General features: G+C 43.0%; 1 protein-coding gene across 17 annotated transcripts in view; it reads left to right on the top strand.

The window, feature by feature from the left end:
• Positions 1–26,357, top strand: part of SYNRG (synergin gamma) — a 90,847-nt gene extending 64,490 nt beyond the window's left edge. For 6 of the 17 annotated variants that reach the window (XM_081219605.1, XM_081219610.1, XM_081219604.1 and 3 more), the window contains 5 exons: positions 3,988–4,136; positions 20,019–20,102; positions 20,439–20,549; positions 20,923–20,958; positions 21,968–26,357. In XM_081219605.1, coding sequence (XP_081075731.1) covers positions 3,988–4,136; positions 20,019–20,102; positions 20,439–20,549; positions 20,923–20,958; positions 21,968–22,099 — 512 coding nt within the window. In that variant the 3' untranslated portion in view covers positions 22,100–26,357. The remainder of the gene's footprint in view (positions 1–3,987; positions 4,137–20,018; positions 20,103–20,438; positions 20,550–20,922; positions 20,959–21,967) is intronic. The other 11 variants (XM_081219608.1, XM_081219613.1, XM_081219606.1 and 8 more) reach the window with 4 other exon arrangements.
• The last annotated feature ends 27 nt before the right edge of the window (positions 26,358–26,384 follow it).

The following is a 26,384-nucleotide window of genomic DNA, read 5'->3' as shown; positions in this document are numbered from 1 at the left end:
AAAGAGTCTGAACTAGATGAGACATTAAAATTAAATCATTGGTTTAAAAAAGAAACTTAAATCACTGGGTCTCCAATCAGTTCTTACCATGCTGTGTTGAATTCTTCCTTTCTACCTCTCACTGACATCACAGATTCCTTAACTTCCTGGCCACCTTCAGCTATGAGACATGCCAGTCCAACATGAAATCTCAATCCCTGTCCATTTCAGTGGTCCTCTCCTCCCCAAGCTCAGGCTTGTCCCGTGGCCAGAGCCACACGCACTGGACCCTAGTCTTTTTCAGATCTTTACTCAAATGTCACCTTCTAAGTGAGGTCTTCCTGGCCTGTCTTACTCAAAACCGTGTCGCGTCTCCCCACCCTGGCACTTCCCGTCTCTTTCCCTGCTTGATTTTCTCCCTAGCCCTGTCACCTTTAATACCTTAAATGCTTTACTTACTGTTCTTATTATCTGTCTCCCTCCACTAGAACGAACCTCCAAGAAGGAAAGGATTTGGGTTCGTTTTGCTCACTGCTGGGTCTTCAGCACCTAGACTAGGGCCAGGCACATAGTGGTCACTCACAAATACTTGCTGCATGAGTAGCTACGAAGGGATGTGAGCTCTTCCTCCTGCCACCTTGCTCTGGTTCTGCTGTCCTGCCCAGACAGGCACAATTCTGCTGCATAAACAGATGTTCACCGGGTATTGGGGTGCCTATCTTTCCTTCTACTAGTTTTCTAGTGTGGAAGACCATCTGAGAAGCCCCCTCACGTGGCTTAGAGTGGGCTGTGATTCCTGCCCTTCCCCTGGGGGAGGAAGGACAAGCTGTGGTGCTGTACAGAGGCTGAGCATGTACCACTGAAGACCCCCTGGGATTCTTCCAGTCCTCTCTTATAGCGGCTGGTGGAGGGGTTGAGGGTACGTCTGGCAGCTGTCCTTAGAATGTGGAGACCTTGGCACCCTCATCCTTGCTGGAAGAATTCAGCCATAATTCAGCGACCACAGGAAAAGAACCATTCTGTGTCCTGTTAAGTGTATAAAAGATACATGAAGCCACAGACTTTGTAGATCTTTGGGCATTCAGAGGAGTGAGATACTTCTTAATTACAGGCAGACCTCGGAGATATCACGGGTTTGGTTCCAGACCACTGCAATAAAGCATATATCTCAAAAAAGCATATATCTCAATAAAGCGAGTCACGTGAATTTTTTGGTTTCCCAGTGCGTAGAAAAATTATATTTACACTATTACTCTGGTCTGTTAAGTGTGCAATAGCGTCATGTCTAAAAAAACAATGTATATACCTTAGTTTAAAAATACTTTACTGCTAAAAACTGCTAACCATCATCTGAGTCTTCCGTGAGTCATAATCTTTCTGCTGGTGGGGAGGCTCTTGCCTCCATGTTGATGGCTGTTCGCTGATCAGGGTGGTCGCTGAAGGCTGGGAGGGCCGTGGCAATTTCTTAAAATAAGATGACGGTGAGGTTTGCTGCACCAATAGACTCTTCCTTTCATGAACCATTTCTGTATCCTATAAAACGCTGTTTGAAAGCATTTTACCCACCAGAGAACTTCTTTTAGAATTGGAGTCAGTCTTCTCAAAACCTGCTGCTGCTTTATCAACTAAGTTTATGTAATATCCTAAATTCTTTGTTGTCATTTTAACAGTCTTCACCAGGAGTAGATTCCACCACAAGAAACCACTTTCTTTGCTCATCCAAAAGAAGCAATACCTCATGGTTAAGTTTTATCATGAGATTGTAGCAATTCAGTCACATCTTCAGGCTCTACTTCTAATTCTAATTCCCTTGCTATTCCCACCACATCTGCAGTTACTTCCTCCACTGAAGTCTTGAACCCCTCAAAGTCACCCCTGAGGGTTGGAATCAACTTCTTCCAAATTCCTGTTAATGTTGATATTGTGACCTCTTCCCGTGAATCACACATGTTCTTAATGGCATCTAGAATGATGAATCCTTTCCAGAAGGTTTTCAATTGACTTTGCCCAGATCCATCAGAGGAGTTACCATCTGTGGCAGCTACAGACTCACAAAATTTATTTCCTAAAGACTGAGACTTGAATGTTGAAATTATTCCTTGATCCATGGGCTGCAGAATGGATGTTCTGTGTTTAGCAGGCATGAAAACATTAATCTTGTTGTAAATCTTTATCAGAGTTCTTGGGTGACCAGGTGCAATGTCACTGAGCAGTCATATTTTTTTCTTTTTTTCTGAGCAGTAGGCCTCAACAGTGGGCTTAAAATATTCAGTAAACCGTGTTGTAAACAGATGTGTGTCATCCAGGCTTTATTGTACCATTTATAGAGAGAGCACAGGCAAAGTAGATGTAGCATAATTCTTAACGGCCCTAGAGTTTCTGGAATAGTAAATGAGCATTGACTTCAACTTAAAGTCACCAGCTGCGTTAGCTCTTAACAAGAAAGTCAGCCTGTCCTTGGAGGCTTTGAAGCCAGGCATCGATGTCTCTTCACTAGCTATGAAAGTCCTAGATGGCATCTTCTTCCAATAGAAAGTGGTTTCATCTACACTGAAAATCTGTCGTTTAATGTAGCCACCTTTGTTAATTATCTGAGCTATAGAGCTTCTGGATGACTTGCCGCAGCTTCTCCATCAGCACTTGCTGCTTCACCTTGCACTTTAGGTTATGCAGACGGCTTCTTTCCTTAACCTTCATGAACCAGCCTCTGCTGGCTTCACACGTCTTTCTTCTGCAGCTTCCTCACCTCTCTCAGCCTCCACAGAATTGAAGAGAGTTACGGCCGTGCCCTGGATGAGGCTTTGGCTTAAGGGAATGTTGTGGCTGCTTTGATCTTCTATCCAGACCACTCAAACTTTCTCCATATCAGCCATAAGGCTGTTTTGCTTTCTTATCATTCTTATTTTCACTAGAGTCGCCCTTTTGATTTCTTTCAAGAACTTTTCCTTTGCATTCGAAAGTTGGCTAACTGTCTGCCACAAGAGGCCTAGCTTTTGGCCCATCTTGGCTTTCGACATGCCTTCCTCACTAAGCTTAATCATGTCTATTTTCTGATTTGAAGTGAGAGACGTGAGACTCTTCTTTTCATTGAACACTTAGAGGCCATTGTAGGGTTATTAATTGGCCTAATTTCAATATTGTTGTGTCTCAGGGAATAGGGAGGCCTGTGGAGGAGATGGACGGGAACAGCAGGTCATTGAGGCAGTCAGAACACGTGCCACGTGGTTTGTGGTGCCCTAAAACAGCTACAATAGTAACATCAAAGATCCCTGATCACAGATCACCATAGCAAATACGATAATAATGGAAACGCTAGAAATATTGTGAGATTACCAAAATGTGACGGAGATGCAAAGTGAGCAAATGCTGTCAGGAAAACGGTGCTTATAGACTTGCTTGATGCACAGTTGCCACAAACCTTCAATTTGTAAAAAACGTAAATCTAGAAAGCACAACAAAGTGAAGTGCAGTAAAGCGAGGTGTGCCTGTGTAGTGATATTGACATTCCGATTCTTTTAAACTGTTAATATTCCTATTTTCAGTGAGTTTAATGGTATTTCCCAAATTCAAACAAATGGACTCATAAAGAAGCCAGAAAAAAAATAGCTAATACTTAATGCCTAGTGTTCTCAGCCTTTTACAGTATTAACCCGTTTAATCCCTTAATTTAACCATCCTTTGAGGAGGTACTACTATTATCCCAATTTTACAGATGAGGAAACTGAAGCACAGAGAGGTTATGCAACCTGCCTGAGATTACACAGCTAGTTAAGTGGCAGAGTTGGGACTTGAACCCAAGCAGTGTAGCTCTAGAGTCTGTGCTCTTACCAGTGAGTTTATACTGCAGCATTAAGAGTTGATTGGTCCCAAGGAACAATAAGTTCACGTCTGTCCAGATACAGTCCCAGTTTCCACCTAGAATATCAGTCAGCAGTAAGGCTGTTGTATCTTGCTCAACTCTTTCTGTACGCTTCCAGCACCTAACTTTGTCCTCTCTCTCCCTGTCAGGTGTTGTTGAGGTGTACAGGGTAACCAAACGTGTGGAGCTGGGGATAAAAGCCACTGCAGTGTGCAGTGAGAAACTCCAGCAGTTGCTGAAGGACATCGATAAAGTATGGAATAACCTGATTGGCTTCATGTCACTCGCCACACTCGCGGTAAGCCCACAAGACAATTTAGCAGTTGCTTTCCTTCTAGAGACCTAAGCTGTAAAGCTGAGTGTATGTTCCTGTGATGGCACTTATTGGAGGGTGAAGGTGCCTCCTGTATCAAGTTATGTTAAAGGAAGGAGATAACATTTGTTCCATTAGTTGATTAGTACCAGGTTGGCTTCTGGATAGCTCCCAGGACCGTTGTACCTAAATAAAATGAGAGTGTAGGAAAATGTTCTCTATCTACATCCTTCTTAAGTCCCGTATGTACATGCATGTTTTGCAAAGCACTCGTTTGAGTTTCTCCCTTTGCATTTCTAGTTCTTTCTGTCCCCATTTGTGTCCTTTTAAAAAACCGTACTATGAAAACACTAATTCAGAAAGATACATGCACCCCAATGTTCATAGCAGCACTATTTACAATAGCGAAGACTTGGAAGCAACCTAAATGTCCATCAATAGAGGAATGGATAAAGAAGATGGAATACTACTCAGCAATAAAACAGAATGAAATTTTGCCCTTTGCAGCAACATGGATGGACTTCAAGGGCATTATGCTCAGTGAGATAAGTCAGACAGAGAGAGACAAATGCTATGCTGTATGATATCATTTATATGTGGAATCCAAAAAATAATACAACGAACTAGTGAATATAACAGAAAAGAAGCAGGCTCGGGACTTCCCTGGTGGCACAGTGGTTAAGACTCCACACTCCCAATGCAGGAGGCCTGGGATTTGATCCCTCGTCAGGGAACTAGATCCCACACGCATGCTGCAACTAAGGAGCCCGCCTGCCGCAACTAAGACCCGGCACAACCAAATAAATAAATATTTTTTTAAAAAAGAAGAAGCAGCAGGCTCACAGATACAGAGAACAAACTAAACTAGTGGTTACCAGTGGGGAGAGGGAAGTGGGGAGGGGCGAGGTAGGGGTAGGGGAGTAAAAGGTACAGCTTACTGTGTATAAAATAAGGAAGCTACAAGGATATATTGTACAACACGGGTAATATAACCAGTATTTTATAATAACTATAAATGGAGTGTAACCTTTTGAAATTGTGAATCACTGTTACATACCTGAAACTAATATATTCTACATCAACTATACCTCAAAAAAAAATTTTTTTTAAACCTAAGTGAAACAAACAAAAGACTGTATGATACATCTTGTTGCTATCCTGTGGTTCATTTAGCCGGTTTACTTTCTTAGGGTCTTGGATTGTTTTCATTGTTTTCCTGTTATGAATAGTTTTACTCTGAATACCATTAAACAAATGACTGTTTCCCCTTTTGGGATATAGTTTCTCCAAGAGGACTTAAGAGGTCAGAGTGCATGGCTGCACATGTACGCGCATGCCTGCATATAGCTGTTGTTACATGTGTTATATGGATTTACAGAGAGCTTAGGGGCTAGTTGACAGTGCTGTCAGCAATATATAAGTATACATTTCTTTACATTGTATTCTAGCTTTTGTCAATTTCTTACTTTAACAAGTGTGTAAACGATTTCATAAAAGTTTTTAAATTTCTTTCATTTCCTGAGGGGCTAGCCATTGTCTCAAATGATAATTTACTATTTTCATTTCCTTTGGGTATAAACCGATCATCTATCTCTTTTGACCATTTGACCATATATTCGATGAAATATTGTATTGACCATACATATTTCATACTTGTAATAGACTTATTCACACACGTGTGTGTGCTCATAAGATTACATCAGTTATTTTTTTCCTCTTCTATTTCTTCCCCTTTTTATTTTTTTAAATTTTTTATTATTCATTTATTTATTTATTTATTTTGGGCCATTTTGGATCTTCGTTGCTGTGCGTGGGCTTTCTCTAGTTGTAGCGAGCGGGGGCCACTCTTTGTTGTGGTGCGCGGGCTTCTCATTGCGGTGGCTTCCCTTGTTGCTGAGCACAGGCTCTATGCGCGCAGGCTTCAGTAGTTGTGTCTCACGGGCTTCAGTAGTTGTGGCTGGTGGGCTCTAGAGCGCAGGCTCAGTAGTTGTGGCGCACGGGCTTAGTTGCTTTGCTGCATGTGGGATCTTCCTGGACCAGGGAATCGAACCCATGTCCCCTGCATTGGCAGGCGGATTCTTGACCACTGCGCCACAAGGGAAGTCCTCGTCCCCTTTTTAAAATATTTCATGGGGCAAAACTATTTTATTTTTATATATTCATACTTACTCAGTTTGTCTGTGATACTATCCTTTATTTCACAATTTATCTTCCTTCCACAGCTGGAATAAATATGCTGTTCCATTTTCTTTCTTCTTTTCCTTACACTTTACCATGTGCCCCATCTGAAAGAGCAGCCAGTTCTCATTGCGCTGCACTGATGCTCAGGAGGACTCCCGGCTCTCCCAGCAACCTGTCTTCAAGGGCAAGCACATCCTCTCTCCACTGTTACGTTGCTTCTGGCTTGTACTATTAAGTTCTTAAAGCATTTGAATCATTTCCCAAATCTCTTATTTTGTTCTCTTTGGCCATTTTTCAATTTATAACCTAATTATTTTTTAAAAATACTGTGTGCGGGGCTTCCCTGGTGGCGCAGTGGTTGCGAGTCCGCCTGCCGATGCAGGGGACACGGGTTCGTGCCCCGGTCTGGGAGGATCCCACATGCCGCGGAGCGGCTGGGCCCGTGAGCCATGGCCGCTGAGCCTGCGCATGCGGAGCCTGTGCTCCGCAACGGGAGAGGCCACAGCAGTGAGAAGCCCGCGTACCGCAAAAAAAAAAAAAAAAAAAAACTGTGTGGCCAATACAATAAGAAATGAAGTTATAAATATTTGAAAAGAAGAGATAAAATTATGTTCATTGGGTGATAAGAAATACTTACAGAAAACTGAATTCAAGAGGTTAAATTTAACAAGTTTGGCAAAAATTCATAGCATTCTTTTTTTTTAAGACTTTTTTTGATGTGGACCATTTTTAAAGTCTTTATTGAATTTGTTACAATATTGCTTCTGTTTTATGTTTGGTTTTTTTGGCCGCAAGGCATATGGGATCTTAGTTCCCCAACCAGGGATCAAACCTGCGCCCTCTGCATTGGTAGCACGGAGTCTTAACCACGGGACTGCCAGCGAAGCCCCCTACTGGTTCATTTGTTTATCCACTATCAATTCTTTCTGCACACCACTCTCAGATGTCTCTTTCTAAAATGCTAATCTGATTGTGTCATTTATATCCCATTTAAAATCCTGCAGTGACTCTCCGTGGTCTTCGGGGTCAAGTTTAAACTCCTTAGCTCAGTGAGTAAGGTCTTTTCCATCACTTGGGCTGCCCTGGCCTCTCTTTCTCTGTTAGACTGCATTCCCCTCTGGACTTTGTGTCATTTGTCCCAGAATTCATTCCAAGAGGCCTTCAGTCTGCATTAGATGCCCTTCCTGTGTGTGTCCATAGCACATATTCTGTCAGGGCACTAACCACGCTTCTTGATAATTGTGTTTGCTTGTTTCTTGCCCACTAGCTTCTCAGCTCCTTAAAAGCAGGACTGTGTCCTTGATTTATTTTTTTAATTGAAGTATAGTTGATTTACAATATTGTGTTAGTTTCAGGTGTATAGCATAGTGATCTGTTTTTTTTTTGAAGATTATATTCCACTATAGGTTATTACAAGATATTGAATATAGTTCCTGTGCTCTACAGTAAATCCTTGTTGCTTATCTATTTTGTATGTAGTAGTTTGTATCTGTTAGTCTCATACTCCTAATTTGTCCCTCCGCCTTCCCCCTTCCTTTTGGTGGCCATAAGTTAGTTTTCTATGTCTGTGAGTCTGCTTTTTATGTACATTGATTTGTATTTTTTAGATTAGATTCCACATGTGATACCGTATAGTGTGTGTCCTTTTTTCCTTTGTGTTCTAACACAGCGTTTGGTGGGACTTTGTACCTTTTGCTTTATACTTTTTTGAACTTTCCAGTTTTTTTCAAGCAAGATAAGCATTTTTGTACCTCATTATTTTAATAACTGGTTTAAAATTTTTAATAAATGGATAAGGAAAATAAAAACAAAGGGAAAATGAAACTAGGGAAATAAGTTAAAGCCAGGTATGAAGTGTACAGAAATATGTGCTTTGTTTTTTTGGCCTTGAGGCATGCAGGATCTTAGCTCCTGATCAGGGATTGAAACCACCCTTGGCAGTGAAAGCCCAGGGTCCTAACCACTGGACCACCAGAGAATTCCCCAAAAATGTGTGCTTTTAAAGTGCTGGCATTTGCTAGTGGTGAGCTGTACCATTGACCCTTTCTAGGCACTGATGTAAAGAAGACGTGATCAGTTCCATGATTCACTGTGTTCGTAACATAAAAATAAACCCTCTACTCAGGAAGCATAATTATTCCTTGTACTCAGAAAGAAACTTCTTTTGTGGGTTCTCATAAAGAGGAAACTAACATAATCTCCATTATCTTCAAAAATATCCTTTCAGTAAAGAAAGCAGCAGGTTTCATTGAGTAGTTTCTTAGGAAATCTCTCCGTAGAGGTCGAATGGCATAGCTCCAAGTACAAATTAGTGGAAGTCGTTCCAAGCGGGAAAAGAATAGATGAAATGGTAAACGAGAAAAAACGTGTGGCAGCACATACTGACAGTGACCGCAAGTCTTTGCTCTGTAAAGAAAACATATACGTTAGTGAGAACTATACCAGCTTCCAGTAAAATCGGAACAAAAACATGAAGTGATTCATAGAGGAGGCACAGCTAAGCAGTAAACATTAATTCAAATTAAAACAAGATCTCAGTTTTTACCTCCTAATAAACCCAGTGTGGGGTTTGGTTTATTTATTTGAACCCTGATCATGTTGATGTGGTAAAATTGGACTACTTCTTAGGGAATTTATTAGGAATTCATTGATTAGGAAATTGGTACCACCCTGTGGGAAAGGTGTCTGGCAACACGCTTTCCCCTCCACCTGTGAACTCGTTGAGAACAAGGACCAAGACCACATTTTGTTCATTTTCTGTCTGGCCAGGCACCGTGTAAATACCCGGTAAGTGCTGAATGAATGAAGGGACTTGAAAACATTCAGAGCGGTTGACTTGGTAATTCCACTTCTCAGAAAACTGCCTAAGGCAAGAGTTCTGCATACAAACTCACAAAAAGAAACAAGTTAAAAGCACAAGTTGTTCTCCGTAAAAGTGAAAAATTGAAAATAACCTGAAAGTCCAAATCTGGAGAATTAGTTGTGTGACTCTTCATACTAGGATGTTAGGCCGCCATTTTTTAAAGAAGCACAAAGTTTGAAATAACACAGAACTATTACTACAGGGCTAGAAAGAAATATGCCAGAATAGTGATAGGGTTGTGTTTGGGTGATAAAACCCTGGTGTTTTAAAAAAATACTTCTAAACTCCAGCTACGCATGAAGTTGGTTGGCCAGTAATGTACGTGGCGTGCCTGTGAGGCTGTGGGGTGGAGAGGGACATGTTACCAGGTGTGTCCCCTTGGCGTCGTTAGCATCACAGTTCATCAGAGCCTCTCGGTCTCACAAAGGTCTCACCTTTAGGGGAAAATCTAGAGATTCTCTCACCTTTAGGAATCTAGAGATCACTGTGGGTCTGGGTCTCTCCTAATTCACCCACCTTCTGCTCCTAACCCTGTGCTGATATGACCACATCAAGCCTAAATATCGGCATCATCATTAGCCAACTTTTACTGGGTGATTACTGTGTGCTAGACCCTATTCATAACTCTTTACATAGATACAATTAATACAGCAGTCTTGAGGGTAGATACTGTTATTCTCCCCGTTTCTTACAGTTAAAGAAACCCAGGCACAGAGATATTGGTGAGCCCTGGACTCAGTCTGAAAGTCCTAAACCTGCTTTTTCAACCACTATATTCTGCTGCCTCCTTGAAATGGGCAAGTTGGGTGGGTAAAAGCAGAAAGAAGCCTTTTGGGGAAGGGTGGGTTGTTACTTAGCATCAAGGTTGATGAGATGAAACACCAGGAGTCTACCTTGGCAGCAACTTGATATAAACTGTCAAGTTCTTTTCTGTACACTTTTTCCCCTGTTTATATCCCAGGACTATAGAGTAGCTTAAAAGAGTCCCCCTTGCCACTTAGATTTTAAGTTTCTTTGTTCCAGTGACAGGCAGTTTCTTCTTGTAATTAACATTTTGAAAGCTGGACTTCTAGACAAACCCATCTTTTCTGGTGCTATTAGAAAAAGATGGCTGTGGGAATTCCCTGGCGATCCAGTGGTTAGGACTCGACGCTTTCACTGCCGAGGGTCCGGGTTCAATCCCTGGTTGGGGAACTAAGGTGTTATAAGCTGCCTGGCAGGGCCAGAAAAAAAAAGAAAAAGAAAAAGATGGCTGTGATTGCAAAGCATCTTTCTTTGCTGTGAACTCTTAAAGAAAAGGTATCACAAAAGACCAAGTGTGTTAACCAGGTTCATTATGTATTAGTCCTTTTCAGTTTGGAGCAAAGGATATTTGGGGAGAATCTTGGCCTGGATTACTGCTTTAAGGGAGCTGCTGTCAGTGGGTGAGATGGAAGTCAGTTTCATCCTGGTACCTCTTGCTCGTGAGAAAGGCTTGCCTTCTTGACTCTGCTTGCCCCTCCAGACCTTTCTTTTCTTTTTTCTTTTTCTGTAAAATATATATACAGTAAAATGAAAAAAATCTTAGTTATACCGCTCAATGGTCTTTACATATGCATACCTCATATAACCCTTACCCCTATCAAGATACAGAATAGCCCATCATCCCAGAAGCTTTCCTTATGCTCCTCTGTTGTCATCACCCCACTCAGAGATAAGCCATTTTCTGGTTTTTTATACTAAGGATTAGTTTTGTTCAGACCTTTTTAAAGAAGCCATAGAATTTGGTTTTGTGATTTCAAAGGAAGCCTGTTGGGTTTGGTCACACATCTAACTTAGGTGTGTTGCCCTCTCACTTAACGGTGGTTCTAAATCCCTCCACATGGGAAAATAGGAGGTAAGTGGGAAGAGTGGACAGGCATTCTTGCCCTGTCCTTCAAACTCCCATTAAGAACATCCATTTCTAGCATCCATGTCTAGATGCTAGAGTGATTTTTACCTGACATTTTTTAGGCACCAGGGAAGGGTAGGTATCTGCCGCTAGACAACACAGGAATGCATTGCACGTTGTACATGACCGCCACTGAGTATTTGTTTCTCCAATTACCCATGCTATTCCAGTTATAGTTGCTTTTTTCACCAGGTTAGCTGTGACAGAAAAATAATCATTCTTAGGTATTTTTCCTGATTACACCATGGCATTTCCTCTTGATAACTGGTAGGTCCTGGGTCTATAAAACTTACTTGAACTGCCCACTGCATGAATAGCATACGCTCTACAGAGGAAGTATAAGGTTAAACTTGTCATGAAGAAGACAAGATACTTTAAAAATAGATGTGTAAATGTAAATGACACAAAACCCAACATCTGTGTAATTTAACTCAGTTGCAACAAAACTATACAAACGCCAAGGACTCTGTATTAGAGGCTCAAAGCAGAGAAATCATCACTGGAGAGAGAGGCATAATTGAGGTTGTATAGGCAGCTTTTAACTTTTTACATCATTACTTCATTTTAAGTAGAATTTAAAGTTATTTATTGGGCTTCTCTGGTGGCGCAGTGGTTGAGAGTCCGCCTGCCGATGCAGGGGACGCAAGTTCGTGCCCCGGTCTGAGAAGATCCCACATGCCGCGGAGCAGCTGGGCCCGTGAGCCATGGCCACTGAGCCTGCGTGTCCGGAGCCTGTGCTCTGCAACGGGAGAGGCCACAACAGTGAGAGGCCCGCGTACCACAAAAAAATAAATAAATAAAGTTATTTATTGAACTTAGTTGCCACAGTCAGGGTCTTTGATCCCAATAACACTGATGTAATAGTTACTGTTTCTTTTGCACCTAAAACCTGCTTGGCATTGTGCTGTGTGCTCGCCATTCCTTCTCATGTAATCCTGGTAACAATCCCACAAGGTCAGTAGTGTAATCCCCGTTTTTACAAGGGCAGAAATTGGGGCTCAGAAAAGATGAAACTTGCCTGAAACTTGGAAGTCATTGTCTAAAAATCCATTCTTCTTCTTTCTGTGTTGGTCCCAGCTTCCCAGGTATTAAAAACTGACTTGTTTCGGGGCTTCCCTGGTGGCGCAGTGGTTGAGTCCGCCTGCCGATGCAGTGGACACAGGTTTGTGCCCCGGTCTGGGAAGATCCCACGTGCCGCGGAGCGGCTGGGCCCGTGAGCCATGGCCGCTGAGCCTGCGCGTCCGGAGCCTGTGCTCCGCAATAGGAGAGGCCACCACAGTGAGAGGCCCGCGTACCGCAAAAAAAAAAAAAAAAAAAAAAAAAACTTGTTTCTTCCCACAAAGACTCCATGAAACTATTCCCATCAAAAGGAGGCTGCATTACTTTTCTCCAGTGAAAAAGTTCCAGGATGCAGCTTGGGCTAAGGAAAGCAGAGTACACAGTCTTAACCTCCAAATTGTGGCTCCTTAATATTTCTTTAAGCTGGAAGTGATACTAGCAAAGTTTTACATTTCCCTTTCCCTTTCATGCTCCCTTTATCCATGGACTAAAACTCCCTCTTGTGGCAAAAGCCTATCTCCTCTGGGCACAGGTTGAAGGAACTTTTTTCTCAAGAGATAAGAAGCCCCTATTTTAGTGAGATGAGTGAATTGTTATCTTAAAGTTTTATCTCATGCTTGTGGATTAAATTGAAGTTCAGTAGCTTGGTAACCAAGACTCAGTCCTGGAAAACAATACTAATCCATTTTTGCCATATAAAGTCTACGAGAAGAGACAGGACTGTTATTCTCCTGACCTGTGGTCAACTGAAAATCACCCTGGCTCTGTGATTCCACTATTACCCTCAGTATAATAAAATTCTTCTGTACTTCCTTTTGATGTAAAATAAGCAGTGAATTTCAGAGTACTTACTTCCCATTGCTGTGGCATGTCAGGAGAACAGTTTTTTTTGTTTGTTTTGTTTTTTAATTAATTAATTAATTTATTTATTTATTTATTTTTGGCTTTGTTGGGTCTTCGTTGCTGCACGCGGGCTTTCTCTAGTTGCAGTGAGCGGGGGCTACTCTTTGTTGTGGTGTGCAGGCTTCTCATTGCAGTGGCCTGTTGCGGAGCACGGGCTCTAGGCGCGTGGGCTTCAGTAGTTGTGGCATGAGGGCTCAGTAGTTGCGGCTTGCGGGCTCTAGAGCGCAGGCTCAGTAGTTGTGGTGCACAGGCTTAGCTGCTCCGTGGCACTTGGGATCTTCCCGGACCAGGGCTCGAACCCGTGTCCCCTGCATTGGCAGGCGGACTCTTAACCACTGTGCCACCCGGGAAGCCCCAGAACAGTTTTTTTTTTTTTTTAGTAATGATAGCATTTTTGTCATCTTGCCAGTCCGCACAGTGTTTTAGAGACAGAATCTTCATCATGTCTCTGCACAGCTATCTTCAGTTGGCAGAAGGTGGATTTGGTAGACAGAATAACACCTCCCCGCCCCCCTAAAATGTCCACGTCCTAATCCCTAGAACCTGTGAATGTTTTACCTTATGTGGTAAAAGGGACTTTGCAGATGTGATTAAGTTAAGGGTCTTTGGATGGGAAACTTATCCAGGATTATCTGGGTGGGCCCAGAGGCATGACAAGGATCCTTGTAAGAGGATGGCAGGAGAATAAGAATGAGAAAAAGCAATGTGACAGTCGAAGCAGAGAGAGAAATTGGCAGATGCTACACTATTGCTTTTGAAGATGGAACCGTGATCCACAGAGTATGCAGGCAGTCTCTAGAAACTAGAGAAGGCAAAGAGGCAGATTCTCACCTAGAGCTTGGATAAGGAGGAATAGAGTGTTGCCAACCCACTTTAGATTTCTGACCTCCAGAAGTGGAAGAGAATAAATTTATGTTGTTTTAAGTCACTAAATTTATGCTAATTTGTTATAGTAGCAGTAGGAAAAATTACCAGAAAAAAAAAAAAAACATTGTAACCAAGAATGGTTACATTGTAACCAAAATCAAAGGTGTGGAATTGCTTGTGGAACCTGTGTCTAGATCACTCTTTGTATCAGTCAAATTAAGTTTTGCAGTGGTAACAAACAACACCTCCCAGCCCCAGTTCTTAGCAATGTGAAACAACAGAGCTTTATTCCTAGCTCCTGTTCCAGGTCCATCTCAAGTTGGAGGGACCCTATGCCATGTCCTCCTTACTCAGGGATCTGGGTTGATAGAGCCAACACCGAGTGGAACATAGTTGGTCACTGTGGGAGTATCAAGGGAACATGACAGATAGCACATTGGTCTGGCTTCCTTCCAGAAGTGACCATATTATACTCACAGTCTGTTAACCCCATGGCAAGTTACACGACTGTGCCTAATTTAGAGGGACAGGGAAGGCCCATCCTACATTTGTCCGGAAGGAGGAGAATAAGTCTACTGGTAAAGAACACTAAACTACTACCAAACTCTTCTTCCTTAATAATGATTTTCTTGGATACCATTTTAGTAATTTATTACTGGCTAAAGATTCAGGATTATCTATCCCAGCCTGACTCTGGGACTTGTCAGTGTATGCAGGTCATGTCTAACACAGCTGGGTTTTTAATCTTCACTAAATGCATGACAGACTTGCCAGGTAAAGTAGATGATATGCAATCTAAGGTGCCTGTAGAGGGCATAACCTCCTTATAGAACTCGGGCCATTTAATTGGTGTCACACTGTGTACTACAATAATCTCCCTGCTAATAGATGTGTATTTATAAAGGTTAATTTTATCATTTGAAAGATTAATTTGACTACAGGGTAATTTATGCAGAGCCTTGTGATTTTCACTGGAGATGACGATATGACCTTTTCATTGGCTTCTTTTATTCCTTTGGTAAACAGGTATTAAAAGGGCTTTTATTAACTTGGATTTGATTTCAAGATTCAGAGTTTCCCCGGGTTCTAATTATTTCTCAAATAGTCCTCATTTAGTAACATGATAAATGTCTATAATGTAGATTATAGACATACTACTATGTTTTTAACCTCTTCAAAAAGCTTGTTAGATTTTGTCAAAGTGAATAATTGTGATGATCATTTAGAGTACTTTATCCTTTCCAGAGCCCTTTTTATGTATCTGTGAGGGTCCTAACACCAATTGAAGGAGGGAGGGAGGGAGGGCAAGTGAAACTGTTACTATTTTACAAAGGACAGATTTGGACAGCAGACAGAGGATAATTCCACCTGCTTCTCGGTTTGACCAAATTGGCTGTGATGACACTAAAAAACAAACAAAAAATTATCCTCTGGCTTGGCTAAGGCCATGTAGGTTCACACAGCTGAAACTTCCACCTCCCTTTTTCTTCTTTGAGAACTGTGTATCCTTCCTTCCTTAAGGGTGATCCAAATGGATTCAGCTCAGGTTAGTTTAAGAGAGGTTTATGGAACCTAGCACATGGTTTACTATTTCAAATTAGAAATGGATGGGGAGGCACTTCCCTGGTGGTCCAGTGGCTGAGACTCCACGCTCCCAATGTAGGGGGCCCGGGTTCGATCCCTATTGAGGGAAGTAGATCCCCTATGCATGCTACAACTAAGAGTTCGCATGCCGCAACAATGATCCTGATTGCTGCGACTAAGACCCAACGCAGCCAAATAAATAAATAAATATGTTTTTAAAAGATACTTATTTCATATTAAAGAGAACTGGTTGGGGAAATGTCATATATAATCTACACATTTTTCTAGGGAGAAGCCTTTTTTTTCTGGGGAAGAAGAATACAGTTTTGCAAATACTAAGACAGTATAGTAACTCCTCAGTGGTTCAGCCTAAAGCAACTACAGAACATGTAGCTATTATTTTATTGTCAAATTTGCCATCATCCTGGTCACCTCAGTATTCATGAGGAAGAAACAGCCAACATCCCAGGCTCCCAGATCCTTGACTCTCTGGACTACAAGCCCCTTGTCTCTGTTCCACTTGAGCCACCCCCTTGCATGATCACACTGGGCTGTGTTATCACACCACACTGCAGAGCCTGGGCAATCGTAAACTCAGACATCTTTCTGAGCCCAACTTGGTAACTCTAGAACTTTCTCACACTTGACTTGCTCTGCCCTTGTTTTTGGTTCTCAAGACAGGACAGTGGACCCTTTTACTTTGTTCCTGTCCACCCCCTTCCATCTTCACTTCCTTTCCCACCTGCTTTGTCCTTAATGTCTGAGGTTATTGATGTCTGTCACAGGACAACCAGCTGTCCCGGTTTGCTCAGAACCGAGGGGTGTCCTCAGAGCTAAAATGGCAACAGTCTGGCACAGACCAGGAAGTTGATCGCCCTAGTCCGTTGTATCCACCTGTGGAAATACTATATGACGGTGCTGCACCCATCTCTTCCCAACCCCATGTTCAGTGACATCACATTGGTAGCTCGAAATCGACCATAGGGGGAGCATTTCTTCAAATCAGGGCTTGACTTGTTTTGTTGATTGTCTAGACTTAAGGTGATAGACAAAATGTTAATAATGTAGATTAAACTTAAAAGTATGCTGTGTCTGGGGCTTCCCTGGTGGCGCAGTGGTTGAGAGTCCGCCTGCCGATGCGCAGGGGACACGGGTTCGTGCCCCGGTCCGGGAGGATCCCACATGCCACGGTGCGGCTGGGCCCGTGAGCCATGGCCGCTGGGCCTGCGTGTCCGGAGCCTGTGTTCCCCAGCGGGAGAGGCCACAACAGTGAGAGGCCCGTGTACCTCAAAAAAAAAAAAAAGTATGCTGTGTCTGTAGCCATTATGTTGTGAGTAGAACCAAAAGTTGAGGAAAGATTCTCCAGTATTCAAGGACTGTTATCTGATTCAGCAAAGAAGTCACTCGTGTATTTGCCAGACAAGAGAGGTTCTGAAGTGCGTCTGAGTCATTTCAGTCTAGGCCTAGTCCTCCACGTGAAAACATCAGCCTTCGCATCAGAGCTAACACTCTTCCAGGAAAGCGAGCAAAGGTTGTTGATCTAAGAGTTGGGCAAAAATCCAAGAAAGCATTTTGTGAGAACAAGATACGATGTGGAATTTACAGGAAAGATGATGGTATATTTTATTATTTGTAGATTGTGTGCAACACCTTCTTTATATCAGTAAAATTTATAATCAGCTTACACACGTGTGTGGGTTTATGTGTATATATGTATTTATATGCGTGCACACATACGTCTTCCTCTTTGGAAAGTCAGTTCTTAATAGTCGGGGTGGGGAGCAGTTTTGCCCCCAAATTGGCCAGGGATCCTACATGCAGAGGACAGGTCTTACAGGTCTTTTAAGCTCGTCTTAACAATTATCCAGCTTAAAATGTCAATGGTGCCAAGTTTGAGAAACTCTGCTCTAGGGCATATATAAGAAAAATAAATTAGTTCATGTATACCTAACTTTTACACATTAAGAATCCAAAATCTTTTTTTCTTAATTGTTCTAATTGAAGTATAATTGATTTACAATGTTGTGTTAATTTCTGCTGTACAGCAAAGTGATTCAGCTATATATAATATACATTCTTTTTTTTACATTCTTTTCCATTATGGTTTATCACAGGATACTGAATATAGTTTCCTGTGCTATACAGTAGGACCTTGTTGTTTATCCATCCTATATGTAATAGTTTGCATCTGCTAACCCCAAACTCCCAGTCCATCCCTCCCCCAACCCCTGCCCCCTGTGCAGCCACCAGTCTGTTCTCTATGTCTGTGATTCTGTTTTTGTTTCATAGATAGGTTCATTTGTGTCATATTTTAGATTCCACATATAAGTGATATCATATGGTATTTGTCTTTCTCTTTCTGGCATAATTCACTTAGTGTGATAAGCTCTAGTTCCATACATGTTGCTGCAAAGGGCATTATATCGTTCTTTTTTATAGCTGAGTACTATTCCATTGTATGTATGTGCCACATCTTTACCCATTCATCTGTTGATGGACATTTAGGTTGTTTCCATGTCTTGGCTATTGTAAACAGTGCTGCTGTGAACATAGGGGTGCGTGTATATCTTTTTGAATTATAGTTTTGTCTGGATATATGGCCCAGGAGTGGGATTGATGGATCCTATGGTAATTCTATTTTTAGTTTTCTGAGGAACCTCCATACTGTTTTCCATAGTGACTGCACCAACTTACATTCCCACCAACAGTGTAGGAGGGTTCCCTTTTCTCCACACCCTCTCTAGCATTTGTTACTTGTAGACTTTTTAATGATGGCCATTCTGACCAGTGTGAGGTGGTACCTCATTGTAGTTTTGATTTGCATTTCTCTAATAATTAGCGATGTTGAGCATCTTTTCATGTGCCTATTGGCCATCTGTCTTTCTTCTTTGAAGATATGTCTATTTAGGTCCTCTGCCCATTTTTCGATTGGGTTGTTTTTTTGCTGTTGAGTTGTATGAGCTGTTTGTATATTTTGGAAATTAAGCCCTTGTCGGTTGCATCATTTGCAAATGTTTTCTGCCAGTCTGGTTTTTTGCTTTGTTTTTCTGCTTTTCTTTGGTGGTTTTTGTCTTGTTTTATTATTCAAGTGTTTTTCGTAGTCAAGGAATAACGAATATACAATGAAATGCACAGATCTTAAATGTATAGTTGGACCAGTTTTGACAAATGCACACAACCATGTAGCACACACCCCATCGGTATATGGAGTGTTTTCATCACCCCCTAAAGTTCCCTTTTGCCCCTTCCCAGGCAATCCCCTGATCTGATTCCAAAAACAACCAGTGATCCATTTTCTGTAGATTTCCATCACCATAGACTTGCCTGTTCTAGAACTTAATATAAATGAAATTATGTAGTGTATATATTCTTGTGTCAGCTTCTTTTACATAGCATGTTGTAAAAATTCATCTGTGTTGTATCAGTTTGATCCCTTTTATCACTGAGTAATATTCCACTGTGTTAATATCCATTTTCTTGTTTAAAGATGCATGCTATTTCCAGTTTTGGCTAATATGTATAGAGCTGCTATGAACACTTCTTGTATAAGACTTTTGTTAACATGTTTTCATTTCTCTTGGATAAAAATATCTAGGAATTGCAAGCTCCTATAATAGATGTGCATTTTAACTTTTAAGAAATTAACAGCTTTCAATCATTGGGCTTTTCATCATTGGGCAACACGCTCCCTATTTCATAGATTTTTTGGTAAGGAGTAAATTAAATAATGTATGTAAAGAGCCTAGTGTACTGCTTAGCACAGGTAAAGACTTGACTAGTTAGCTGTTAATGTATTTATTCTCCCTAGCCGATAACATCCAGATCTCTCGTTCTTGAGTGCTAGGCCTGTATATCCATCTTCCTGCTCATACAGCATCAGAACTCAGCTGTCCCACAGGCAGCTTCGACTCAGCTTGTACCAAATTGAACTCTTCTCCCCAGTCTCCATCCCCAAACTGGTTCTCCTCTCATGCGCCCCGTTAGGGTGAATCCTCTCAGTTGCCCAGTCCCCTCCCCTCCTCGCACATCTAACAGATCCCCCAGGCCTGTTGATTCTGCGGCCTTAATAGCTCTTCATGTGTCCATTTCTCTCCATTCCGCACTGTTGCTCCCTCGGTTCTGACCTTCAGGACCCGTCTCCCGGCTCGCTACTGCAGCCTTGTAACAGGGCCCCAGACCCCCAGTTCAGTGCCTGCATTGCAACCAGAGGGGTCTGTCCACAGTACAAACCTGATCCTGTCACCATCTAGTTACAACCCTAAGGGCTTCCCAGGATAGAGTCTCAACCCCTCATATTCCTTTCAAGGCCTTCGTGCTCCAGTTTCATCTCCTCCCTCCTTCCGTAAGCTTGCCTCCCACTCCCTAGATTTCTTCTCATACCTGATCTTTTGCTTAGAGGCCTTTGCCCAGGCTGCTTATTCTACATAGAGTAGATACCCTTCCCTCCCCTACCTCATCCTACCCCACCCCTTTCACCTAGCGAACACCCATCAGGACTCAGCCACCGTGTTTCGAAGTTCTCAGAAGCATTCTCTGCCACCACGCTCCTTTCCCCTTGAGTCGGGTAAGTGCCCCGCCCCTTCCCCCTTGTGCTCCGGCGCTCAGTCCTTACCCCTAGTGTGGGTCTCGTGGCACAGTGTGGCCTGACACCCACCTCGCCCTGACCCTAAACTGAGCTCTCAAAGGACAGGGACCATTTTGTGCTCATCCTAACATCCCTAGCAACTAGAACACAGCAGGGCAGGTACTCGGTAAACGTCTGGGAAATGGAATAATTGTACTGGTGGTGGTAGAGAGTGGACTGCATTTGCTGCTGGACCTGTTGGGATGTTTGATCAGGGAGTGAAACCAGCAGCGTGTGGAATTCCTGGCTTCTTACCCGTTTGTCTTGTCCTCACAGCCTGATGAAAATTCACTGGACTTTTCCTCTTGTATGCTACGGCCCGGGATTAAAAACGCTCAGGAGCTTGCTTGTGGGGTGTGCCTTTTAAACGTGGACTCCAGGAGCCGGGTAAGTCACCCGCCTTCCCGCCTCCCCTGCACGGTCTGCTTCCCTGACCGACCCAGGAGGCAATCCCATCTGGCCCTTCTCGGCAAGGTCTGTGACCAGAGGCGGGGAGTTTATGAAGCCCTGAAATCTGACCACAGAAGCCGACACGTTCTTTCAAAGGGGCAGCGTTCTTTCAAGGGGGCAGCAGGGGGAGCTGTCGAGGGGTGGAGGCAGCTCCTGCCTTTCTAAGGAGTGGGCTTGTTGGCATGTGCCTGCCCACCCTCTGCACAGTGGGGTGGCAAGGACAAAAGGTTAAACCTGTAAGGACTCGTTTGGAGGCCAGAGGCCCTGTTCTGGGAATTTTGTTGACCTTATGGTTTCAACGTTATTTCAGAAAGAAGAGAAGCCTGCAGAAGAACATCCTAAAAAAGTATGAACCAGTTACGCGTTATCTTAGCGTCTCCATCTTAATTTTGAGTGTGGAAGGCAAATTCGATGATTCCACTGCCATCCTGAGCTGTTCCAATCATGGGTCCTTTGCTGAATCCTTTTCGTTCCCATAGTGTTTGATCTGGTCGACTAACATGTCTGTGCGGGTCCACTTCCGTCTGCTGTGCGCTTGTGGCTCAGGGTTGGCTTCTGGTGTTGCGGTTATTTTTCTCTGGGATGAGCAGGGTAACAGAAAGAGCAGCTTCTGGAAGACGAAGTGGTAGTGACACACAGAATGAGATCAGAGAGCTTCAGGACTTGGCCGTTAGCAGACAAAAACAAATTGTTTGGGTTTTAGAGCTTTATTTATTTGTTTACTTGTTGAGCTTTACAAAACACCCCAGGAAGTGACTGAGGTTAGGCCTGGCTGACTGTAACTTACCGGTAAGCATTATTCATCTGGAAATCATTCTGCTGTGTTTAACATCTTTATTTTTTACAAATCCTATACCTATTTGGACTTTTCAATGATGTCAGGTTAGTTATCAGCTCCGAATGGCATTAGACCCTAAGAGTCTTTAATCTTACATTTGCTTTCATGATAGGACTGTAATCAGTCTCAGAAACTTCAGGGATGGCATGTTAGAGTCAAATGCCAGCCTCAGGGGAGGGCTGCTTTCTTCACAGATCAAAATGATCCCCAGCCCGTGGCTGTTTTCGTCCCGTGTCAGGACCCCTGCCGACCCCCGCAGCCTCTGTCTGCCTTTTCTAGGAACAGTTTGGCCTCCTTTTGCTGAAACTGGGTTTAACAGTGAAGATATTTTTATACATTTAATTAGCGGCGAAAAACTTTCTCGCTTAAATTCCTGTAGCCACCTGCTCAGCTTTTGTGTGTGTGCCAGCTTGGCCTCAGCCTCTGTGAGCTGGAGAGGGGTCCGTGCCGGCTGCTGGTTAGTGCCCAGGTGTGGAGGGAGCCTGACTGGCCCCCCATGTCTGTTTCTTCCCGGCAGGCGTTCAACTCGGAAACGGACAGCTTCAAGCTGGCGTATGGAGGACACCAGTATCATGCCAGCTGTGCAAACTTCTGGATCAACTGTGTCGAACCAAAACCTCCCGGCCTCATCCTGCCTGATTTGCTCTGAAATCTCCTGAAAGCTCCTGTGGGAAGTGCTAGCTGGGTTTGTTTGTTTTCCATCACACCCCTTGGGGTGACAGGGACCAATAAACAGAATGCGAATGCTGCAGAGCTCCCCCTACCACCATCAAGCTACGCGAAGAAATCCTCACGAGGTGGCGGCGGGGAGGAAGTGCTGCAGAAGTTCCCAGTCTTTCCCACCGACGACCTTTGCCCCCAGGTTCCCACGGCCAGTCTTTGGGATTCGAGGTAAAAGTGCTCTACCCAAACTGCACTGGAAGTTTGCTGACTTATCTCTCGTTCTCTTAAGATGTTTTAAAACATGGACCACAATTTTCTTTATCTAAGGAATATTTGCTGCTGCAGTATTGAAACTGTGAAGAATTGACACTTGAAGAAAAATTATTGCTATAGGACTGGAGTTGGAAGGATGTTTTGAGCCAGTGTTTGTGTGTATCTAGAACACTTACTGTTCTGTGAAGTAGAATGCCTTTATCCACATTTAGTTTGTTAATAGCTGAAATGAATAAAAAGGGGGAATTGTGATTAAACTGATATTCTTTTTATAGAAAAAATTCTGTTTCTCTCCATTGGGCCATGGCAGGTGGATGAGGGCAGATATACCAGCTTTACTGTCGCAACCGACCCAGTTCTCTCCTCTTTTCGTTCGTTTCTAAGACTGTCAACTTTTAAGAGAACTTTCTCAAAACATGCCTGGGAACTTTGCAGTGAGAAGAATGTTCATTTTGACAGAGGCCTGAATCTCGGTGTATTGGGGTGAATATCGTTGCCCTTAGGCACCTTCACTGAAAGCCTGGTTTTACCTCACACACAGACTGTGAACGTGATACTTTTTTCAGATGAGATTTGGAAAGCCAGCTGAATGAAACCTCTTTGCAGAGGCCTCTAGCCAAATTTCCAGAAATGACTGCACAGGGACCAATACCGCAGTATCTCTATGAGAGACCGGGAAATTAATTCAGGGTTAGAAGGTGGAGCTCCTGGCCAAGCAAGGAGAAAAATAAGGTGTGTATTTGTGGTAGAGGCACGTGACTTAGAAGCAAAGGCAGGAAACTGTTCAAAAACAGCACTGAGGGCTTCCCTGGTGGCGCAGTGGTTGAGAGTCCGCCTGCCGATGCAGGGGACACGGGTTCGTGCCCCGGTCCGGGAAGATCCCACATGCCGCGGAGCGGCTGGGCCCGTGAGCCGTGGCCGCTGGGCCTGCGCGTCCGGAGCCTGTGCTCCGCAACGGGAGAGGCCGCAACGGTGAGAGGCTCGCGTACCGCAAAACAAAACAAAACAAAAAAAACACACAAACAGCACTGAATTTTAGAAGGAAAAGGCTCATGCTCTCTGGTGTAGGGAATTTTCTTTGCCACTTAAAATGAATGCATAAAATAGGGGAAAAAAGCCTAGTGGTTAAAGACTGTTATTCCTGGGAAGAACCCACCAAACTAGGACACACGTTTCTCTCAATTGTTAATTACGTGCTTTATGAAGAGATTTTGAATCTTGTGTTTCACTTTGTATGGCTTAAGCTCTCTGACCTAGACTTAGTTTTTATTTGTAAACTGGAAAAGTTGGTTTTGTCTGTGTAATTGCTGCTTTACATAATTAATTAGATCATTTTCCCTCCTGAGGACAAAACTTGAGGAAATTCTGTTTTGTTCCACCGTACTACCTTTTACTTCCATCCGCTCCAAGAAAGGTAGACGACATTTTCATTCCCGAGCTGTTGATGAGGCTTCTGCTTTACCTGGCTGCGCGCCCGAGTGCACAGAGAACTGTTGATGAGGTAAATCTGTTTTTCTCATTTGCTCCAGATGATACCATCGCCAGCTACTAATGCCTGGGACAGCTGTCTCTGAACTCTTACCTTTGCCCTCCACAGAGCCAGTGGGTGTTCGTGACAACACAAGTGGGCTGGTTTCTAGCAGGTTTTGCCTGAGGCCTCTGGGTTCCACTTTAGCCTGTGCAGCACCTAGGGTTTCAACACGGCACCAGATTTCAAGCAGCCTTCTAATTGGCCTTACACATTCCATGATAGACCATGATAACAAAATCTACCTTGGCGACAAGAAATGTCTCCCAGTTTGACAGAATTTACATTGCAGAGACATTTTTTGGAAATGCTATGTGGACTATTATTCTGTCACAGTGGTCCATATTGATGACATTTTAAAAAGTATGCTCACCTGTTAACTAGATTGGCTTCCATTTCTAGATATATTCCAGAATGCCTCAGGTAAAATTCCTAAGTATAATTACTGCTGACCTTACCAAGTATGATAGGTTTAGTCACTCCATGGGAAAATACAGCAGACATCAATAAAAAGCCTTTGCTATAGAGTATTCGCTACTTTCAGTATCTGTTTAGTACTGGTAATGTTTTATTAGATCTACCAGTAAAGATGTGGGGAGTGTGGAATACCGTTGCATTGATTTTCTTTATGCAGGTTTATTAAAATGAGTCAACACTGCATTCAGCTTCATCTCAGCGCTTGCTAGCCAAGAGCCCAGTGTCCTTGGAAACAGTAACCAAGGTTACTTACTTCCATACAGTGCATTGTGCAAGCTGCTTCACCCCCCTTCTTGAGTGTCAGTTAGTAAGCACTGTTTTGGTGTTGTATTTTGCCTTTAAATTTTTTATGGCTTAGTGTGTAATTTTTGTCTGGACGTGCTTGAGGTAGAAGCAGCATAGGCTGTATTAGGATATTATCCATGCTTTATTTTTCCTGTGGCTACTAGTTAGTTCATATAGGTTTCATATTTTAAATTGAGTATCTTTTGTGGGCATATGCATAATTCTTTGCTAATTTACAGATGCCTTCTACTTGCCTTTTATTTAATGACTAGCGTGTTCTTAAGCTTTGAAAAGATTATAGGGCCTTTATGTTATAGAAATCTGAAATGTTTGCTCTGCACTGGGGATCACTACAGAATATCCCGTCACACCTTGGAGGTCACGTACCTTCCTTTGTGACCTTTAGCTAATAAACTCCAACATTTAGATTGGAAAGGTGTTAGTTAGGCTTCCCAAGTGCTAAGTTACATCCCAGTAGTGGCATTTGCCAGGATCTCTACAGGAAATTTTTCTTAATTACCAAGAACATCTGTCAGCAGGTGTTTTCTTACTATATACAATTTGATTTTTGCACATTTATCCAAAGACTACCAGACTTATCAGAGTTTGCCTTCATACTGTAGAAGCCGTAGCCTCCACAGCCAGTTTTTTTTCTGATTGATTTTTGATCATGTGCTGCTGAGGCATTTATGGGTTGCTCTGATTTCCCATAGAAACCATTAATTTCATTTTAATTTTCCCTTCTAGACAGTAATGGTGCATGTTTATAAAAGTGGGCAAATTGTATAAAATAAGAAAAGGTGGAATTTAGAGGGAAACCATTCACAAACCAGGTAAAATCTGGAGGATATAATGTATATAAATATGTGGCCAGTGGCATTATATGTAGGGCTTCTTGCCAAACAAACAGACTGAAAATCTAGGAAATTTTTCTACAGATAAGCAAGGAAATGAAGTAAGACAAAGCTGTTGCTGGGACAAGCAGCTCCCCTATAAAAGCAAGGAGCAACCTGGTAACGCCCAGTGGTTTCCCGGGAGCGTGGAATAGAGAAGAGCTAATAGAAACTTCTACCAAGTCCCAACCAGTTTCTGGGGGCTTCCCTGGTGGTGCAGTGTCTAAGAATCCGCCTGCCAGTGCAGGGGACACAGGTTCGAGCCTTGATCCGGGAAGATCCCACATGCCGCGGAGCAACTAAGCCCGTGCGCCCTAACTACTCCAGAGCCCACATGCACAATGACTGAAGCCTGCACACCTAGAGCCCATGCTCCACAACAAGAGAAGCCACCGCAACGAGAAGCCCACGCACCGCAATGAAGAGCAGCCCCCACTGGCCGCAACTAGAGCAAGCCCACGTGCAGCAACCAAGACCCAGTGCAGCCAAAAATAAATACGTTTTTAAAGTTTATAAAAACACCAGTTTCTCTGATGGAGGACTCACTGCTTTGGTGCCCTCCAGTTCCCAAGAGACAACTGAAAACTGTACCTTTTATTAGCGTGTACACTGTGCTGTTTCCTACTGTTCCAACACTGTGAATGATGTTAATATCTGCCCATCTGCAAGGATGGGCAACGCTGACATGATTCAGGTGGGATGTCTGGTTTAAGGAGCATTCATAATTATCGCAGGAGCCGTATTTTAATAGCTGTTGGAGAGCATCTTTCTTCCCTCATCCACACACATACACACACACCCCCCCTGAAGTTCTT

The sequence above is a fragment of the Mesoplodon bidens genome (assembly GCF_964165515.1).
Source record: "Mesoplodon bidens genome assembly, chromosome: 19".
NCBI classification, from domain to species: Eukaryota; Metazoa; Chordata; class Mammalia; order Artiodactyla; family Ziphiidae; genus Mesoplodon; species Mesoplodon bidens.
This window is presented reverse-complemented; position numbering and strand designations above follow the sequence as displayed.